Source organism: Phialemonium atrogriseum, assembly GCF_030411735.1.
Source record: "Phialemonium atrogriseum strain 8032-3 unplaced genomic scaffold QBC33scaffold_9, whole genome shotgun sequence".
Lineage (NCBI taxonomy): Eukaryota > Fungi > Ascomycota > Sordariomycetes > Cephalothecales > Cephalothecaceae > Phialemonium > Phialemonium atrogriseum.
In genome coordinates, this window is record NW_026848146.1 from 741,338 (window position 1) to 756,174 (window position 14,837).

Genomic DNA, 14,837 nt, shown 5'->3' on the forward strand with positions numbered 1-14,837 from the left:
AGTTGGACAGTTGAGGCTGTTAGTGTAGATAGACGAGGTGACGTTTCACGGTTTCACCCGGTACGGCCGCACTGTGTAGAGAGACTTGGAGTGGGGCTTTCCACTTTCACCAGTAAGGATAATGCGACTCTTGAGCGAAGAACATGCTGCCGTGGATTGAGATAGAATACGCCCTCTGAATAAATGTTAGCTTGTAACTTCCAAGTTTACCTAGGCACCGTAGGTTCGCAGCTAGAAACTCATGTGCGCATTTGCAGTTGCAATTGCTTGTTGCTAGACCCCGTAGATCTTAGAGAGCTGCACTCAATATTCTCAGGTTCTGTACTGTGCGAGTGGCCAGATGTCATATGTACCTAGACAGTTCTGTGGAGCCAAAAGTCTCAGGGAACATGTCTGGCCCGGTCAAGCTCAGGGGAGCTATGACAAAGGGGGATTCTTCAGTTGAAGAATGGTAAGTCCCTTGTGCCGGCACCAGTGCTTAACTTGACGCCAGTGCAAGAGTCAGAAGTAAGGGAAATGCAATTCTTGAGTGGAAAACTTATAGCTGCTGCATAGGCTGTGTCCGATCGAATTCGCCGGACTTGCTGATATACAGGTGAGCTGATACAGGTGAGCTGATACAGGTGAGCTGATACAGGTGAGCTGATACAGGTGAGCTGATACAGGTGAGCTGATACAGGTGAGCTACCTATCTGGGTATGTGATGCCTCCTCCGCGCTGTTACAGACACATGACAACGTGCCGACTAGATCCTCCCTACTAAGAGCTTCATGGAAACTGGACCCAGCCCCCATCATTTCTAAACCTCGACAAACAAACGCCTTGCAAAGAAATGCAGTCCAAAACTGGACATTCAGCATTGGCTATTCTTCCCATGCCCGCTATGAGAATACCTCCGAGTCTCGCCAGATACAGGACCCAATCCGGGCATTCCTGCTTGTCCAGGGCGAAAGCTGGACTGATGAAGACGGGACGCCGAGCTGAGTTGAAAGTTGACGAGAAAGATGACCTTCCTAGATCATCATGACTTGCTATCACCACCAGCCTCCCCTTGAGACGACTCCTCCTCTTCTTCATCCTCTTCGTCTATGTCTGCAGAACCCGATTCCAGCAGGGCCTTCGCCTCGCCGGCTTCCATCCGACGAAGCCTCTCCTTTTGAGATACCAGAGCTTGCTGCCCGCTCATGACCTCAAACTCCCCCTCAGCGTCGTCATCACTCTCCTCGTCGCCACTATCTGTAGAGGCGAGCACAGGCCGCGGTGAGGTCGTGGCGCTCTTGGATGTAGACCCAGGCGCCAAAGCCGTGGGAGTGGAAGGCCCGGCAACAGACGATGAAGCCGCGCGTGGTCCCACGGTGTGCTGTCCCACCATGTACGGCTTGATTGTTGGGTCAAAGGCCGCTGGAAGACCAATGGCAGCCGCGACTTTGTGTGCCTCCTCATCTGGGGAAATCTGATTTTCCAGTTCGTATACACTGCTCGCCTCGCTGTCGGCCTCATGCTTCCCCTGAGATGCCGCAATCATGGCGGCGTAACTCTGCCTTGCGGGATTGTGTATTCGCTTGTCCTTCTTCTTCTTGCGTTGTTCGTCAGGACGGACCACCACCACAGGCACGGGGCTGTACTGAAGACAGTACTTGGAAAACGAGTTTCGACTGTTGACTAGACCCTGAATACCACCCAACGAGCGGCCTCGAGTTCCAACGATGAGCATGGAGGGTTGGTGTATTTGAATCTGGCACAAGAGAGGGGGGATCGTCAGTTACCGCCTCTGGGACGAGTGCCACCTCTGGACGCCGCGAGACAACTTACCAGTTGCTGGAAGGTCGCATGTAGCTTGCCAACCGAATACTCCAAAACGATACTGATTGCGCGGTTCTGCGTGTTCTTCTCCTCAATAGCCTTCAACTGCCTCTTTGCGTCTTCTTGGTAGCTCTTCTCACTAGACCGAGCCGAATGCTCGACAACTCGGACGCACACAACTTCATCGCCGTCATCCACCAGATTCTCTAGCAGCCACACCAACGCATAGTCGGAGTAGTCATGGTCGTCGACGCCGGCCATGAAGGTACGCGACCTTCGATTCGACTGGTAGCCTTGATGCCTGACATTGAGAGTGAAAGATAAGGGGTTATTCTTGGTTGCGTCCCCGACAGGCAAGTTGTCAAATCCTACGTGTCGCTTAAACCTGATGTCCGAAGTAGGGGGCTCTGTTAGCGCGATCATGACGTCAAGCTCAGGATTAGGAAACACTCGGCGAGGGGCGCGTAGAAGACAGGAGAGCAATGGTAAATAGCGCGGGAATGGGGATGCAGGACGCAGGTATCAGTAATGATTAGGGGGTGCTAATGAGGTTGGAGCGGGGACAGGAACCCATTGCAAAGTCGAAGGGAAGAATGGAATGAGAGCCGACGGAGCTAAAAAGCGCCGAGCCACAGTAGACCGGGCTTGTCTCTCTCGCCCGGGTAAAGATGGGGGGAAGGAACCCTTCGAAAAGAATGGAGAGAGGGGCGGGGTTGGGGAGCACTTGGCGGAAGTACCAAGAAGCTTGTCCTTGAAGCTTGTCAGGGCCAGGTGAGGCCACGAGACGAGGGGCCGGGAAGGGGTTTTCTCTCGAAATGAAGCGTGGGCTGTGACCCCTAGGCAGCGAGGTATACGAGAATGGTTGTTGTTAAGGAACTCCGCAACCGCCCCTCGATCACCTCCCGCAGCCCATGTTTGCCGCACTCGCAGCTAATTGAAACCAAGCTCAAGGTGACAGGTTCTGCGCGGCACGCCGTCGCTATCGCATGCTTACCGAGGTCTTCCTGCAGAAGAGGGGCAGCGGCTAGGGCCGGCCATGGCCAGCCTAGCGATGCACAAAAACCCCGGATAGGGCCCCATGGAGAGAGACACACACTGACACAGACCTCGAGGCAATAGCCAGGGCTGCATTGCAGCTGGACAGCTTTTGCATCTCGATCTCGATCCTTCGACTTTTTGGACAGCCCACACTTGTGTACTGGGACTCCAGGCTTTCCTTTTGCCCAAAAAAAAAACCAAAACATGTAAGAGGTCCACGATTCTTGAGCTTACCTTACTGGCGAAGGGGACGACGCCCGAAGACGCGTGGCATCCGTCTTTCGTTGACGGCCTTGAGGAAGCGACGGGTTCTTTGGCGGGCGGAACGTCACCGATGCGACCGACGATTTCCTGGAAATGACATTGGAGCGCTCGTCTCCATTGTTGGATGACGGATATGCTTCGTTTTGTCCCTGCTCGCCGGTGCTCGAGGTCGAAAGGCTTGTAGCTGTCGAGGTACTGCCGCGCGGGGAAAGGAGTTCGGGCTTCTTGTCGCTTCGTTGTGGCTGGTCGGCGGGCGCGGTCTCGGCTGCGCGCGTGCCGCGTTCGGCCTCGAGGGGGAAATAATTGCCAGGAGCAGGAGCATGAGGCTTCGATTGCGACGGCGCTGCCTGGGTCATTGGCGAGACATCGTCGTCACTTCGGCTGGCGATTGTTGGCTGGGGATGGGATGAACTTGTCGGCGGCAGAGAGGCTTGCTGGGACATAATGATGAGAAGAGGTGCTGTGCGCCAAGGTCGGGGTTCTTCTGTGCCAGTGCTCCTAGACCTCGGGGAGAGAGGCCGGCAGAGGCAAGCTCGTAATGTATTGCATGGACGTTGGGCGCGGTGGCGAGATGCTCGTGACGGAGCAGCTCTCAAATGACGGGACCTTGTGGTGAGCGCGGCTGAGCTTAGCTTGGCGGTCCAAAGGTCGTTAGTAGAGGCGTCAAGGTCACGCTGGCGATGACGTCTAGTTCGATAACGTGGGTAGGGATAATAGAAGAAATCCTGTCGCAACAATCGCAACACAGTAAGCGGATGGTCGTTTTCCGTCTATTTGGGGCTTTTTATGAAAAAAAGGTGGTAGTGTGAGTGGTGGTCGACAAGGTTGGCAAGCTGAGTGAGCTTTGGATATTGTCCACTTTAAGGCTTCACGTGAAAAAAAGCTAATATAAAAATAGGTAGGTAGGCGTGGTAGGCAACTTCTGAGGAAGGGAGAAGCAAGTAAGAGCTAAGGTAATGACGTCCAGAACCTGGTCCAAAATCGTCAACACCTTTGAAAAGGGTAGGGGCAGGCGACTGGTGCTGGAGGGGCTCACATCGTGACAGGCAGGTACAGAGCTTGGCTGGGCATGTCCAGAGTAGATGTAGTCGCTGGACGAGGGGGGGGAAAGGAATGCCAAGGCTGGCAACTAACTGAACGGCAATGATTCCCACCTTTCGGTATTGATTAGGTTGGTCAAGAAGTACCGTTGGCAAAGCTTGGAGTTAACCCAAGGCGCAGCTCTTTGCTTTTTGGTCCGTCACTTTTCACATGGTACTGAGTGTACTTCTTGGTGGGCAGGGAAGGGGGTGGAAGCAGCTGACGATAAAACAGGCCAGGCTGGCCAGCTCGAGCGACAAGCTTTCCACAACACGCTCTATGGGACACATTTCCGTTCTCTTGGCAACTTGGCAGCAGCAGTGATGCAGAGATTGTGCAAATCAGTGCTTGCCGGAAGCCTGGAGCAGTTATCCGTCATCTACGGAATACCTACCTACCAATTAGCTATATGCTAGGTATCATCCATTCCAGGTTGTCGCCACAAAACTCTCAAGTCAGTTCTGTTGGCCTTACTCTTTTCTTTCCTTTTTATTTACCTGTTAATTAGTTAATAGTCGCTCCCCCCCTTTTGCTTCTGGGCTCTTGACTCTTGGCAACGGGCCATCCGACAGACCACATCCCGCACCGGCCAGCTCTTAGGGGCTCAATTCAAAACTCCCTCCGCCAAGCTCTCTCCACACCCGATGTGGACTCTCCAGCAAACATTCCGAGGCCACGACAGCGCAGCATCTCCTCGTTCTTCGCCCTCGGCCCCCTCGAACTGCCAAGGGAGGGGCTACGGTGAGTGAGACGCGCAAACACATGCCAAGAGGAGCTACATCTGCTAGTAACCCAAGCAAAAGTCGAAGGAGGAGATACCTCTACCTGCCGTCCCTGCGAACTGCAAGTCAAGGCATCTCCCAAAGGCCCAATCGTAGCTGCAGACTGGCAAAATGCAGCCTCACCGATTTCCACACATGCAGATGGGCGGTCCATGGCGAAATAGCAAGATTAGATAGAGCTGCGGGATCTGATGGAGGCCTCACTGATCGGAGAGAGCAAGCAGGCTTGGTACTTTTTACGTCTTCGTAACTTGGATCTCCTTCACTTTGGGAAACGAGCTGGTAAGCACTAGAAGGCGCCCAGCCGACAGCTGCACCTGCGTCTGGACCTGCACAAGAAAATGGCCCCCATGGTTTGATTGTTAAGATGCCCATTATGTTGTTTACGTATCCGTATTCTGTGACACATACGGTGAGGGTTCCCCCCGCCGTTATTCTTCACCGCAACAGAGACGGGGATTCGCGCAATCAGAATGGCACGATTAGTCAGGAGTAGCGATGACTCAGAAAAACTGCAAGGAGCTATAACCTGTCCCGTGATCATTCCCGCCCTGGAGCTCCATCGCCAATTCTCGGGTTTTGCATCTCATCCTCTCTCCACGAAAGGGGGGGTTGGGGGTTGGCTCCGTCTAGACTCTTCGTTCACCGCTGTCCCATCGGTATATCATTTTGCCAACCAGCCAGCCAGTCACCCCGCAGAATCCTCGAAAATTCCGTGGACGCCTATGCAATGCAGCTGACAAGGGACTTGCCAGGGTACACAATTACTAACAAGATAAGGGAAGGCGTCCTCTTGACGCGAGGATCAGGCACACTGTTGCCCTGTTTCGATCACGTGTATGACCGTGCAAGGTTGCGGAGATACCAGTCCACCAACTTGCGCCCAATCTTGGCTTCCGAGATGTGGATCAAGTCCTGTAGGGTTCCGTCAGTGCCAACGTCACACAGCATCTCTTGGACGCTTCTTTCGGTTACTGGGACGAGACGGCGGGGGGGGGGGGGGGTACTTACACCTTGCAGCGCATAATCCAAGTCGCTGACGTTGACCAGCTCTCCATCCAGAAGGCCGTGGTCGTTCCAGCGCAATTGCTTGGTCCGCTGCTTGCTCACCATGAGCCACGACCGGAGCTCCTCGGGCTGCACCTCCAGGAAGCCTGCCAATTTCTTGAGGTCCATGGTGGTGTACAGGCGCAGGTACGATTTAACGGTCGGGCTCCACATGTTTGTCTTGACCTCGTCCATGAAGATGGAAAGGTGGTGCTCGATGGGGTCCACATTTGCCTGCGGGTTCTCAAAGTCCGGAGGGACAGGCGAGATGAACTTGGGGCACGCAGATCGGAAGAGCTCCTCGAATATGGGCAGCGACTCGGGGCCGCCCCGCTGCAGCTTGAGAAGCTGGTCGCCAAACTTCTCCCTCAGCGCCGTGTGGATGGTGTCATCCAGGCGGGTCGGGTGGAACGCCACGCAGATGGCGATGAGCGCATACATCTGGTCGTTCTTCTTGGTGATCGAGTCGTATTGCGCGTTCTTCTGGAAATTCTTCGTCCTCGAGACGTAGACCAGGATGTGGCTGAACATGCGGATTGCGTCGGCATAGCGGCGCATCATCATGTAGGAGAAGCCCACATAGTAGTATGTCGTAAAGTGGGCAGCCATGACTCTGGCAAACATGGCCTTCTTGTTCAACTCGATATCGTCGAGCGTCTTGAGCGCCAGAGCGAAGTCTCCCAAGAGACAGTGGACCCGAAGGAGGCCGATGATGGAGAAATACCCAAGCATCCGGTACAGGCCCTTCGTCCCGTAATCGCCCGCAACTGCCATGGGGTCCTCGTTCCTCTTCATCGCTGCCAGCTGCTCGGTTATCTGTGATCGCTGGATAAGCGAGTAGAGCACGTTGAGCACGCTGTAGCAGCCCCATGTGTTCGGGTTCTCGCGCAGTATTTGCATCTCCTCATCGTTGTTGGCCTGTCTCGCGATCCGCGCTCGGTATGACGAGAATGAGTTGAATTGGTAGATGAACTCGTCAATGACGTCCCACGCCCAGTAATACTAAGGGAGAATGAGTTAGAGAGTTCGAAAGAGGAGAGAGACTAGAACGGGTCTGGCGTCCGATCGTCATGTGGACTCACCGAGGGAGGGTCGAGGTCAACGGGTCCTTCCGAATTGAGGATGAAATGGAACAAGCTACAATAGGAATCGTAGCTCTGGAACTTGACTTCGAGAGGTGCGGAGAAATCCAGAGGCTGGGCAGCCTGTGCGAGTCGTGCCTGGATATCGTCGGTCTGTTGGGCGAGGGGCATTGAGTTGACAGATTCCAACTCGCCGAGGCCATCCTCGTACTGGACTTGCTCCTTGTAGTCGGCCACCAGAGCCTCCTCCTCGACATCGCTATCATCGTTCATCGCCCGCGCGGGCGGCGCGCCGTTCTGAAACGTGTTCATCTTACTGTCTCAACCACGATCACTGCCCGGGAGGGTTGTCAGGAGCAATGAATGCGATGTGGCGGGGCTCGGAAATTTCTTCGGGGGACTTGCGGAGGGGTTTGAGGTTATCGACAGAATTTGGCGAAAAATTGATGATTAGGGTTTGATACTTCGTTATAAGGAAATACTGCTTAGCTAAATAATTGGTTAGTAATCTTCCAAGTGTCTTGGGAGCGCCCAGGCTTGGATCCCAAGGAACCCCAAGACAACAGCCGTTATCTCAATCTCTATTGGAGGCCCTGGATTCGCAGTGGTGGCAGAATTGCGTACTGATCAAGAAGAATATCGCCGAGGCTTTACTTAGGGTTTAACTTGGCCTGCGGAACTCGCCACTCGTTGTCCCAAACTCTACCGCCACGTGCGCTGGTTGAACAGCAAATGCAGCAATCGAGGTGTTAGTCATTCGTCATGGACAAAGAGGCAACTTCTGGCCTTGGAGCCAGTATTTCAAGCAGCTTTCCGTAAAATAATGAAAAATCCAAGAGATTCTGGCGGATCCCAGATTTTCAATATTCATTGCCTGATTTAATTCTTGAAGTTGGGACATGAAAATCTGCCACGATGCCTGTTGTCAGTCCCGAGAAGCTCGCCAAGTTGCAACAGCACGCGGACGATGTCCGAAACGTAAGTTCGACCTCGAAGAGAGTCCCTTATGCCAGCTAACGATGTTACTAGATCTGCATCCTCGCTCATGTTGTATGTTTGCCACACGTATTTTTTTACTCTAATTTCGGACAGGAGCGACTAACCCGCTTCTTGTTAAGGATCATGGAAAGACTTCCCTGACGGATGCTCTACTTGCGACAAATGGTATCATCTCTCCGAAGCTGGCCGGGAAGATCCGGTATCTGGACTCCCGGCCGGATGAGCAACTTAGGGGCATCACTATGGAGTCCTCGGCCATTTCTCTCTTCTTCTCTATGCTGCGGCGACCCAGCCCTGAGGCTGCCCCTGAAGTAAAGGAGTACCTCATCAACCTTATAGACTCACCGGGACATATTGACTTCAGCAGCGAAGTCTCGACCGCTTCTCGGCTATGTGATGGAGCCGTCGTCGTGGTTGACGCCGTCGAGGGAGTTTGCAGTCAGACTGTCACTGTCCTCCGACAAACCTGGATTGAGAAGCTCAAGCCGCTCTTGGTTATCAACAAGATGGACCGTCTGATCACCGAGCTAAAGATGACGCCCGGAGAGGCTTACATCCATCTTAGCAGACTTCTGGAGCAGGTCAACGCTGTGCTCGGGAGTTTCTTCCAGGGCGAGCGCATGGAGGAGGACCTCAACTGGCGCGAGAGGATGGAGGAGAGGGTTGCAGCCTCTGCCCCGAAGGGGGCCAAACTTGCTGATCAACAGAGCGAGTCCGGCGACCTACAGTTCGAAGAAAGGGACGATGAAGAGCTGTACTTTGCACCCGAGAAGAACAACGTCATCTTTGGCAGCGCTATTGATGGCTGGGCTTTTACCGTCAGACAATTTGCCGGCTTGTACGAAAAGAAGTTGGGGATCAAGCGAAGTGTCCTGGAGAAAGTGCTGTGGGGGAATTTCTACTTCGACCCGAAGACCAAGAAGGTCCTGGGTCCACAACATCTCAAGGGAAGGGCTTTAAAGCCCATCTTCGTCCAGCTTGTCCTTGAGCAAATATGGGCGGCCTACCAAGCGACGATGGGCGGAGACAACGGAAGGGGAGATCCAACGCTCCTCGAGAAGATCACCAAATCGCTCAACATTACCCTAGCCCCACACATTCTACGATCCCGCGACCCGAGATTACTCCTCACTACAGTCTTCGCCTCGTGGCTCCCTCTTTCCACCGCGCTACTGGTCTCAGTAATCGAGTCTCTTCCGTCTCCGAGGGCAGCACAGGCAGAACGAATGCCGGAACTCCTCGAGAACATTCCAGCGGCAGAACACATCGACCCCAGGGTGAAGGATGCTATGGTGTCATTTAAGCAAGACAAGGATGCTCCCGTGGTTGTATACGTCAGCAAGATGGTCTCCATGCCCAAGAGCGAGCTCCCAGAACACAGGAGGCGCGGCGCCCTCAGTCCAGAGGAGGCTCGAGAACTTGGGCGCAAGAAGCGCGCCGAAGCAGCCCGTGCTCAGGCTGCCTTGGAAGATGGTACCGGGGAGAATAGTCTGACACAAGCCCTCGAAGGCGCCACCTTGGAGAATGAAGGACCAGGAGACGAGGAGAAGGTCAACCCCGAAGTTTTGATAGGGTTCGCCCGCATATATTCTGGGACGCTGGCTGTCGGTGACTCGGTCTATGCCCTACCGCCGAAATTCTCTCCTGCTCACCCCCACGCCTCCCCCGAACCACGGAAAGTCACCATCACGGCTCTCTACATGCTGATGGGACGCAATCTTGAGTCCCTTGACTCGGTTCCCGCCGGTGTCGTCTTCGGTGTCAGAGGCCTTGAGGGGAGCGGGCTTCTGAAGTCTGGAACGCTCTGCAGTCAACTCGAGGGCGCCGCAAACCTTGCTGGCATCGCAAATCTGGGCGGGCGCCCAATTGTGCGAGTAGCGTTGGAGCCCGAGAACCCGTCGGACCTTGACAAGATGATCAAGGGTCTTCACCTCCTGGTACACAGCGATCCCTGTGCAGAGTATGAGCAGTTCTCCAGCGGTGAGCACGTGCTGCTCACAGCGGGAGAGCTGCATCTCGAACGATGCCTCACGGACCTCAAAGAGCGTTTTGCACGCTGTGAGATCCAGGCTGGCGAGCCTATCGTGCCTTACCGGGAAACAATTGTCCGGGATGAAGAGATGCGGCCTCCTGCAAATAAGGAGTTGGGCCGCGGAGTGGTGATTGGAGAGACCAATTCCAAGCAAGTCACCGTAACCATCCGCGTCAGGCCGTTACCCGCAGACGTCACAGATTTCCTGCTTAAACATTCCGGCTCGATCAAGATGCTGTCCTCTGATAAGAACACAGCGGGCGAAGAGACGAATGGACAGAACGGGCTCAAGGACGAGACGCTGGTAGCCGACACTGAGATACCCGAGACCCAGCTCCTGTCATCCGAAGAGCTTAAGAAACAACTTCGGTCCCAGCTAGAGACGGGGAAGGGTCGAGAAGTCTGGAAGGACGTTGTCGACCAGATTACTTCGTTTGGGCCGAGACGGACAGGCCCGAACTTGCTCATCGACGCCACCAAGGAGCAATGTTTTGCAAAGGCCTTTGCGAACGAGAAGACCCGTGACGCCGCCCCGTCCGCGGGCGAGGCCCTTCAGGCCGGCCATTTCTGCGACAAGATCACGTACGGCTTCCAGCTGGCAACGAGCCAGGGCCCCCTCTGCTACGAGCCCGTGCAGGGACTCGCCGTCTTCGTGGATGAGGTCGCCATCTCCGCCGCCGAGGACGAGACGGCCTCCGCCCGAGACAGGGTTGGCCGCCTCACCGGCGAAGTGATCAAGGTGGTGCAGCAATCGATACACAAGGGCTTCCTGGACTGGTCGCCCCGGCTGATGCTCGCCATGTACTCGTGCGAGATCCAAGCAAGCAGTAAGATCCAGCCTAATCCCCTTCCCCCCGTTCCCCCCTTCTCAACCACACCAGACAACCGAAGACAGCTAACACCGCCGCCCCGCAACAACAGCCGAAGTCCTCGGCCGGGTCTACGACGTCCTGACGCGACGGCGCGGGCGCGTGCTCTCGGAGGCGATGAAGGAGGGCACGCCCTTCTTCACGATCCAGTCGCTGCTGCCGGCGGCCGAGTCGTTCGGGTTCGCCGACGAGATGCGCAAGCGCACGAGCGGCGCGGCGCAGCCGCAGCTCATCTTCGCCGGCTTCGAGGTCCTCGCCGAGGACCCCTTCTGGGTGCCCTTCACCGAGGACGACCTCGAGGACCTCGGCGAGTTCGGCGACCGCGAGAACGTCGCAAAGAGGTACATGGACGGCGTGCGCAGGCGCAAGGGCCTGCTCGTCGAGGGGCGCAAGGTCGCGAGGGATGCGGAGAAGCAGAAGACGCTCAAGAGGTGAGGGAGGTTTGGGAGTTTTGGTTTTTTTTTTTTTTTTGGGGGGGGGGGGGGTTTGTGTCAGAAGAAGGGGAGAGGGGGAGCCTCAATTAGGCAGAGTCTTGAGGCAGAGTCTTGTCTATCCATGTCACGAATCAATGATGCAAGGAAAGAGTCTTTAACGTTAGCATTTTATTGAACCTTTGCCTGACCTGCCTAACTGCCCGCAATAAATCACATTGAGCACTTGAGAAGAAAGTATGAAAGGGCCCCGGCCCTCCTAGCTGTGTGGTAGCCCGCAAGATGTCATCTCCAGATAAAGGACTAATTACCTTCCCGTCCTAGGGAGACCAGTTATCAGTCCCATAAACAGTCCGGGATCCTTTCCGTATCTCGCGGGCGCACTCACCAATCGACCTGTTTCCAGTCCATCCCATGCGGATCGAAAAGAGAAAAAAAATTGGGGGGCAGATCGCCACCCCCGAAGAGTCGAGAATTTGACTCCGCCCGATTTCCCGTCAGTCTCTGCATTTCAAGTTCGCCCCTCCCAAAGCGTGATCGGGATCCAGGCAAAAACCTCTAGAATCCGAAAACAAGAAGCCACTTCTGTTTATTGCCGCAAAGCGTGCTGTGGCCAAGGGGAGAGATGTGGTAGCCGGCCATGTGAGCCCTGCAGTCGTAAGAGGATTGCCGTATAAACGCCCCAACGAGAAGTGGTCAATATGTCACAAGGCGGAGAAAAAAAGAGTCGGGAAGGTTGAGAGGCAAGGGTGAGGGCAGGGATTTCGCGATTCGTGTCTAAAGAGGGGTTCCGATGGCATGGGGGCCGGGAGAAGGAAAGGTCGGTAATGTACATTAGGAGGGGATGGAGCCGCGAACACTGCCGCCGCCGCTGCCGCCGCCGCCGCCACGGCGATTCTTGTTGGGGACGATGGTCCATCCGTCCTCGTCAACGGTGACGGCGCCAGACTCGGAAGACTCGGCCTGAGATTGGTGAGCAGCCGCCGGTCCGCTTCCATTGACACGGGACTGGCGTCCCGTGTCGCTGCGGTCATTACGCGGGCCTCGCGGAGGACCACCGCCACCGCGGCGCGGTCCACTTGGGATATGCCCGCCACGGGAACCACCTCGATGCTCGCCTGCAGAGGCTTGTCTCCAGTTTCCACTCTCCACGGCTCGCGATTTGAAGCCGACAGCAGCGTCCCCGCGAGGCTCCCCACGGGGCTCCCGAGGCCGAGCGGCGGCCTTCTGCTCGCCGTCCTGGGAGCCGCCAGCAGACTGCGTGGGTTCCTCCTGGCCAGCTTCCTCCTTGTCTTGGGCTGCCTCGGGCTTTCCATTGGCTACGCTGCCTTCCTCTTTGGCAGCCTCCTCTCTGGCGGCTTCCTCGCCCTGAGCCTTTTCAGCGGCCTGTTCAGCGGCCTCCTTGTCAGCGGCCTCCTTCTCGGCAGCCTCCTTGGCAGCAGCCTCCTTGGCAAGGCGTCGTTCCTCCTTTGCCTTTTCGTCGGCTTCCTTCTTCTGCTTGATTGCAGCTACCCGCTTCTCTTCAATCTCTCGCTCACGGGCGGCTGTGTCGATGGGGCGTGCAGCACCGAAGGGGCTAGCCTTTGAATGTGTTGCTGACAGGGCAGGCGAGGTGATGTCGGGGGCATCAGAGACGGTGCGCTTTGTCAGGTTGAGCTTGGGCCGACCCACAGGCAGAGCATGGGTGGCGGCAGGAGATGAAGGAGCTTCACTACCTTCCCGTGACTGGCCAGGGGACTTGACGGGCAGGTCTGGGCGCATACTAGTTCGCCATTGATTGTCCTTCTCGGCAGCAGTGGGAGCACGCTCGGCACGCTCAGGGCGGTCGGAAAACTCTCGGCGCGGGGGACGGGACCCTTCCTGCCGGCCTTCTCCCGGTCCCCATGCTGGGGAAGCTCTCCTGTTGGCGTATGAGTCGGCGCGGGTCTCCATGTTTCTAGCACGAGAGCCCTCCCGGGAACCTGAGCCACCTGAGCCTCTGGGGCGTTCAGCCTGGGCTAGGGGGGATAGGGGGCCTCGTCGCTCCCAGTTGTTGTAGTCTCGCACTTTGCCATCATCGGCCATGGGCTCACGTGGAGCACGGCGCTCAAATGAATCAGAGCCACTGCCACGGCGGTCATTGCCACGAGGGAGATCCGCCAACGGCCCTTTCCTGGTCCAGTCATTAAAGTCGCGAGGATCAGCATCACCTCGATCTGCTCCCATTCCCATTCGCTCCTTCGCTATGTGACCTTTAGCATTGTACATTCAAGAAGTGGGATGAGGGAACAAGTGACATACGTGGGTCGGCAACCTTGATTCGGATGGAGCGCCCCTCAAATGACTGTCCATCAAAAGTAAGGGCTTTCTTCAGGCCCTCCAGATCACCAAATTCGGCATAGGCAAAACCCTTGGGCCGGCCCTGCTCTCGGTCTTCGATGATGCGGACACTGACCGGGTTGCAGTCGGCGAAGAAGTCGGTGACACTTTCGACAGTGGCATCGTACGACAGATTGCCTAAATGGGCAGTGTAGGGTGGCTTGTCGGGGAGCTTTTGAGGGAGGTTGTCACGGAGAGAAGCATATCCTAGAAGAGATGTCAATTGGCTGATTGTTGGGTGATGTGTTTGGTCTGGAAAACCGTACCTCCGGTGCTATAGCTAGAGTACCCAGGTCGGCGGTCGGAAGCAGGGAGAGGCTGAGTGCCTTTTTGGTTCAGTTGTTAGCAAATATCCCCGTGAGCAGCCTCAAAAAGTTGCATACCAGAGGCTAAAGCAATCAAAAAATCAGCATGCAAAACAAAAAGCCAGTGTGTCGCCATTTGCAAGAATAACTCACCATATGTATCCTCGACTTCATCGGCCCAAGAGCCACCGTAACCTGCAAATTTGGTCAGATGCGTGTCCAGGTAGAGAGACCAGGCTGATGTAAAACCTCGGCGAGGGATGGGGGAGACCGACTTGTATCCTGGATAAACTCGCCCAGAGAAAACTTCTGGACTTCCTTCTTCTTGGGAGCTGCACATTGTCAGTATCAGTTTGATATAGACAGGCAGCAGTGGGACATGATCCCCAAAGCTGAGATTTCGGGTCCCGGCACTACTCACCCATGTTGATGCGTTCTTTTCGGCCACGCGCAACGATGTATGACCGAGGCGCGTAGTCGTTCAGGCAGATGGCCGGGCAATGCAAGTCTCCGGCGAAGATCGATGGGCTTGCTGATTGCAAGAGACCGGATCTACCAATCTATGACAGAGATTGGTGTGGAGGTTGACTGGTTGCGAACACAAATTTGTTCGGCGATTTATTTCTGAAGACTAGGTGGTGAAGTTTAGCCTGCGGCGAAAAATTCAGGACGGGACCAGGACTGAGGTTTGGCATTTTTTTTCCACATTCCTTCCATTGGCAAGGAGGCGCACAGGGCAGACCCATT

The 14,837-nt window shown here is 55.5% G+C and overlaps 4 protein-coding genes across 4 annotated transcripts; 1 reads left to right on the forward strand and 3 right to left on the reverse strand.

The window, feature by feature from the left end:
- Positions 1-1,021: 1,021 nt before the first annotated feature.
- Positions 1,022-3,548, reverse strand: QBC33DRAFT_449398 (uncharacterized protein; the record flags this gene model as incomplete). The annotated part of the gene is made up of 3 exons (XM_060424518.1): positions 1,022-1,735; positions 1,813-2,188; positions 3,076-3,548. 3 exons carry the CDS (start codon positions 3,546-3,548, stop codon positions 1,022-1,024), a joined length of 1,563 nt encoding a protein of 520 aa, XP_060284779.1.
- Positions 3,549-5,310: 1,762 nt separating this feature from the next.
- QBC33DRAFT_535406 (putative eukaryotic translation initiation factor 3 protein) lies at positions 5,311-7,751 on the reverse strand. Its single transcript, XM_060427622.1, has 3 exons — positions 7,097-7,751; positions 5,979-7,016; positions 5,311-5,882 (listed from the first exon to the last, which is right to left on the reverse strand). The coding sequence occupies exons 1-3, from the start codon at positions 7,406-7,408 to the stop codon at positions 5,799-5,801; spliced, it is 1,434 nt and encodes a 477-aa protein (XP_060284780.1). The 5' UTR covers positions 7,409-7,751; the 3' UTR covers positions 5,311-5,798.
- A 122-nt stretch (positions 7,752-7,873) lies between these two features.
- QBC33DRAFT_535407 (cytoplasmic GTPase/eEF2-like protein) lies at positions 7,874-11,445 on the forward strand. The gene is made up of 4 exons (XM_060427623.1): positions 7,874-8,074; positions 8,126-8,146; positions 8,215-10,954; positions 11,049-11,445. The coding sequence occupies exons 1-4, from the start codon at positions 8,012-8,014 to the stop codon at positions 11,429-11,431; spliced, it is 3,207 nt and encodes a 1,068-aa protein (XP_060284781.1). The 5' UTR covers positions 7,874-8,011; the 3' UTR covers positions 11,432-11,445.
- A 795-nt stretch (positions 11,446-12,240) lies between these two features.
- On the reverse strand, positions 12,241-14,769 carry QBC33DRAFT_535416 (uncharacterized protein). The gene is made up of 7 exons (XM_060427624.1): positions 14,512-14,769; positions 14,366-14,422; positions 14,244-14,285; positions 14,169-14,174; positions 14,052-14,111; positions 13,708-13,992; positions 12,241-13,649 (listed from the first exon to the last, which is right to left on the reverse strand). Exons 1-7 carry the CDS (start codon positions 14,513-14,515, stop codon positions 12,262-12,264), a joined length of 1,842 nt encoding a protein of 613 aa, XP_060284782.1. The 5' UTR covers positions 14,516-14,769; the 3' UTR covers positions 12,241-12,261.
- Positions 14,770-14,837: the final 68 nt, after the last annotated feature.

Bases quoted from the DNA above. Each gene is read 5' to 3' on its own strand.
- QBC33DRAFT_535406 (XM_060427622.1), bottom strand. From the start codon at position 7,408: ATGAACACGTTTCAGAACGGCGCGCCGCCCGCGCGGGCGATGAACGAT. The intron at 7,017-7,096 runs GTGAGTCCACAT...ATTCTCCCTTAG, and splicing joins TTGACCTCGACCCTCCCTCG to TATTACTGGGCGTGGGACGT. The intron at 5,883-5,978 runs GTAAGTACCCCC...GGAACCCTACAG, and splicing joins TGGATTATGCGCTGCAAGGT to GACTTGATCCACATCTCGGA.
- QBC33DRAFT_535407 (XM_060427623.1), top strand. From the start codon at position 8,012: ATGCCTGTTGTCAGTCCCGAGAAGCTCGCCAAGTTGCAACAGCACGCG. The intron at 8,075-8,125 runs GTAAGTTCGACC...CGATGTTACTAG, and splicing joins ACGCGGACGATGTCCGAAAC to ATCTGCATCCTCGCTCATGT. The intron at 8,147-8,214 runs GTATGTTTGCCA...CTTCTTGTTAAG, and splicing joins TCTGCATCCTCGCTCATGTT to GATCATGGAAAGACTTCCCT.
- QBC33DRAFT_535416 (XM_060427624.1), bottom strand. The intron at 13,993-14,051 runs GTACGGTTTTCC...CATCTCTTCTAG, and splicing joins CTCTAGCTATAGCACCGGAG to GATATGCTTCTCTCCGTGAC. The intron at 13,650-13,707 runs GTATGTCACTTG...AAGGTCACATAG, and splicing joins AATCAAGGTTGCCGACCCAC to CGAAGGAGCGAATGGGAATG.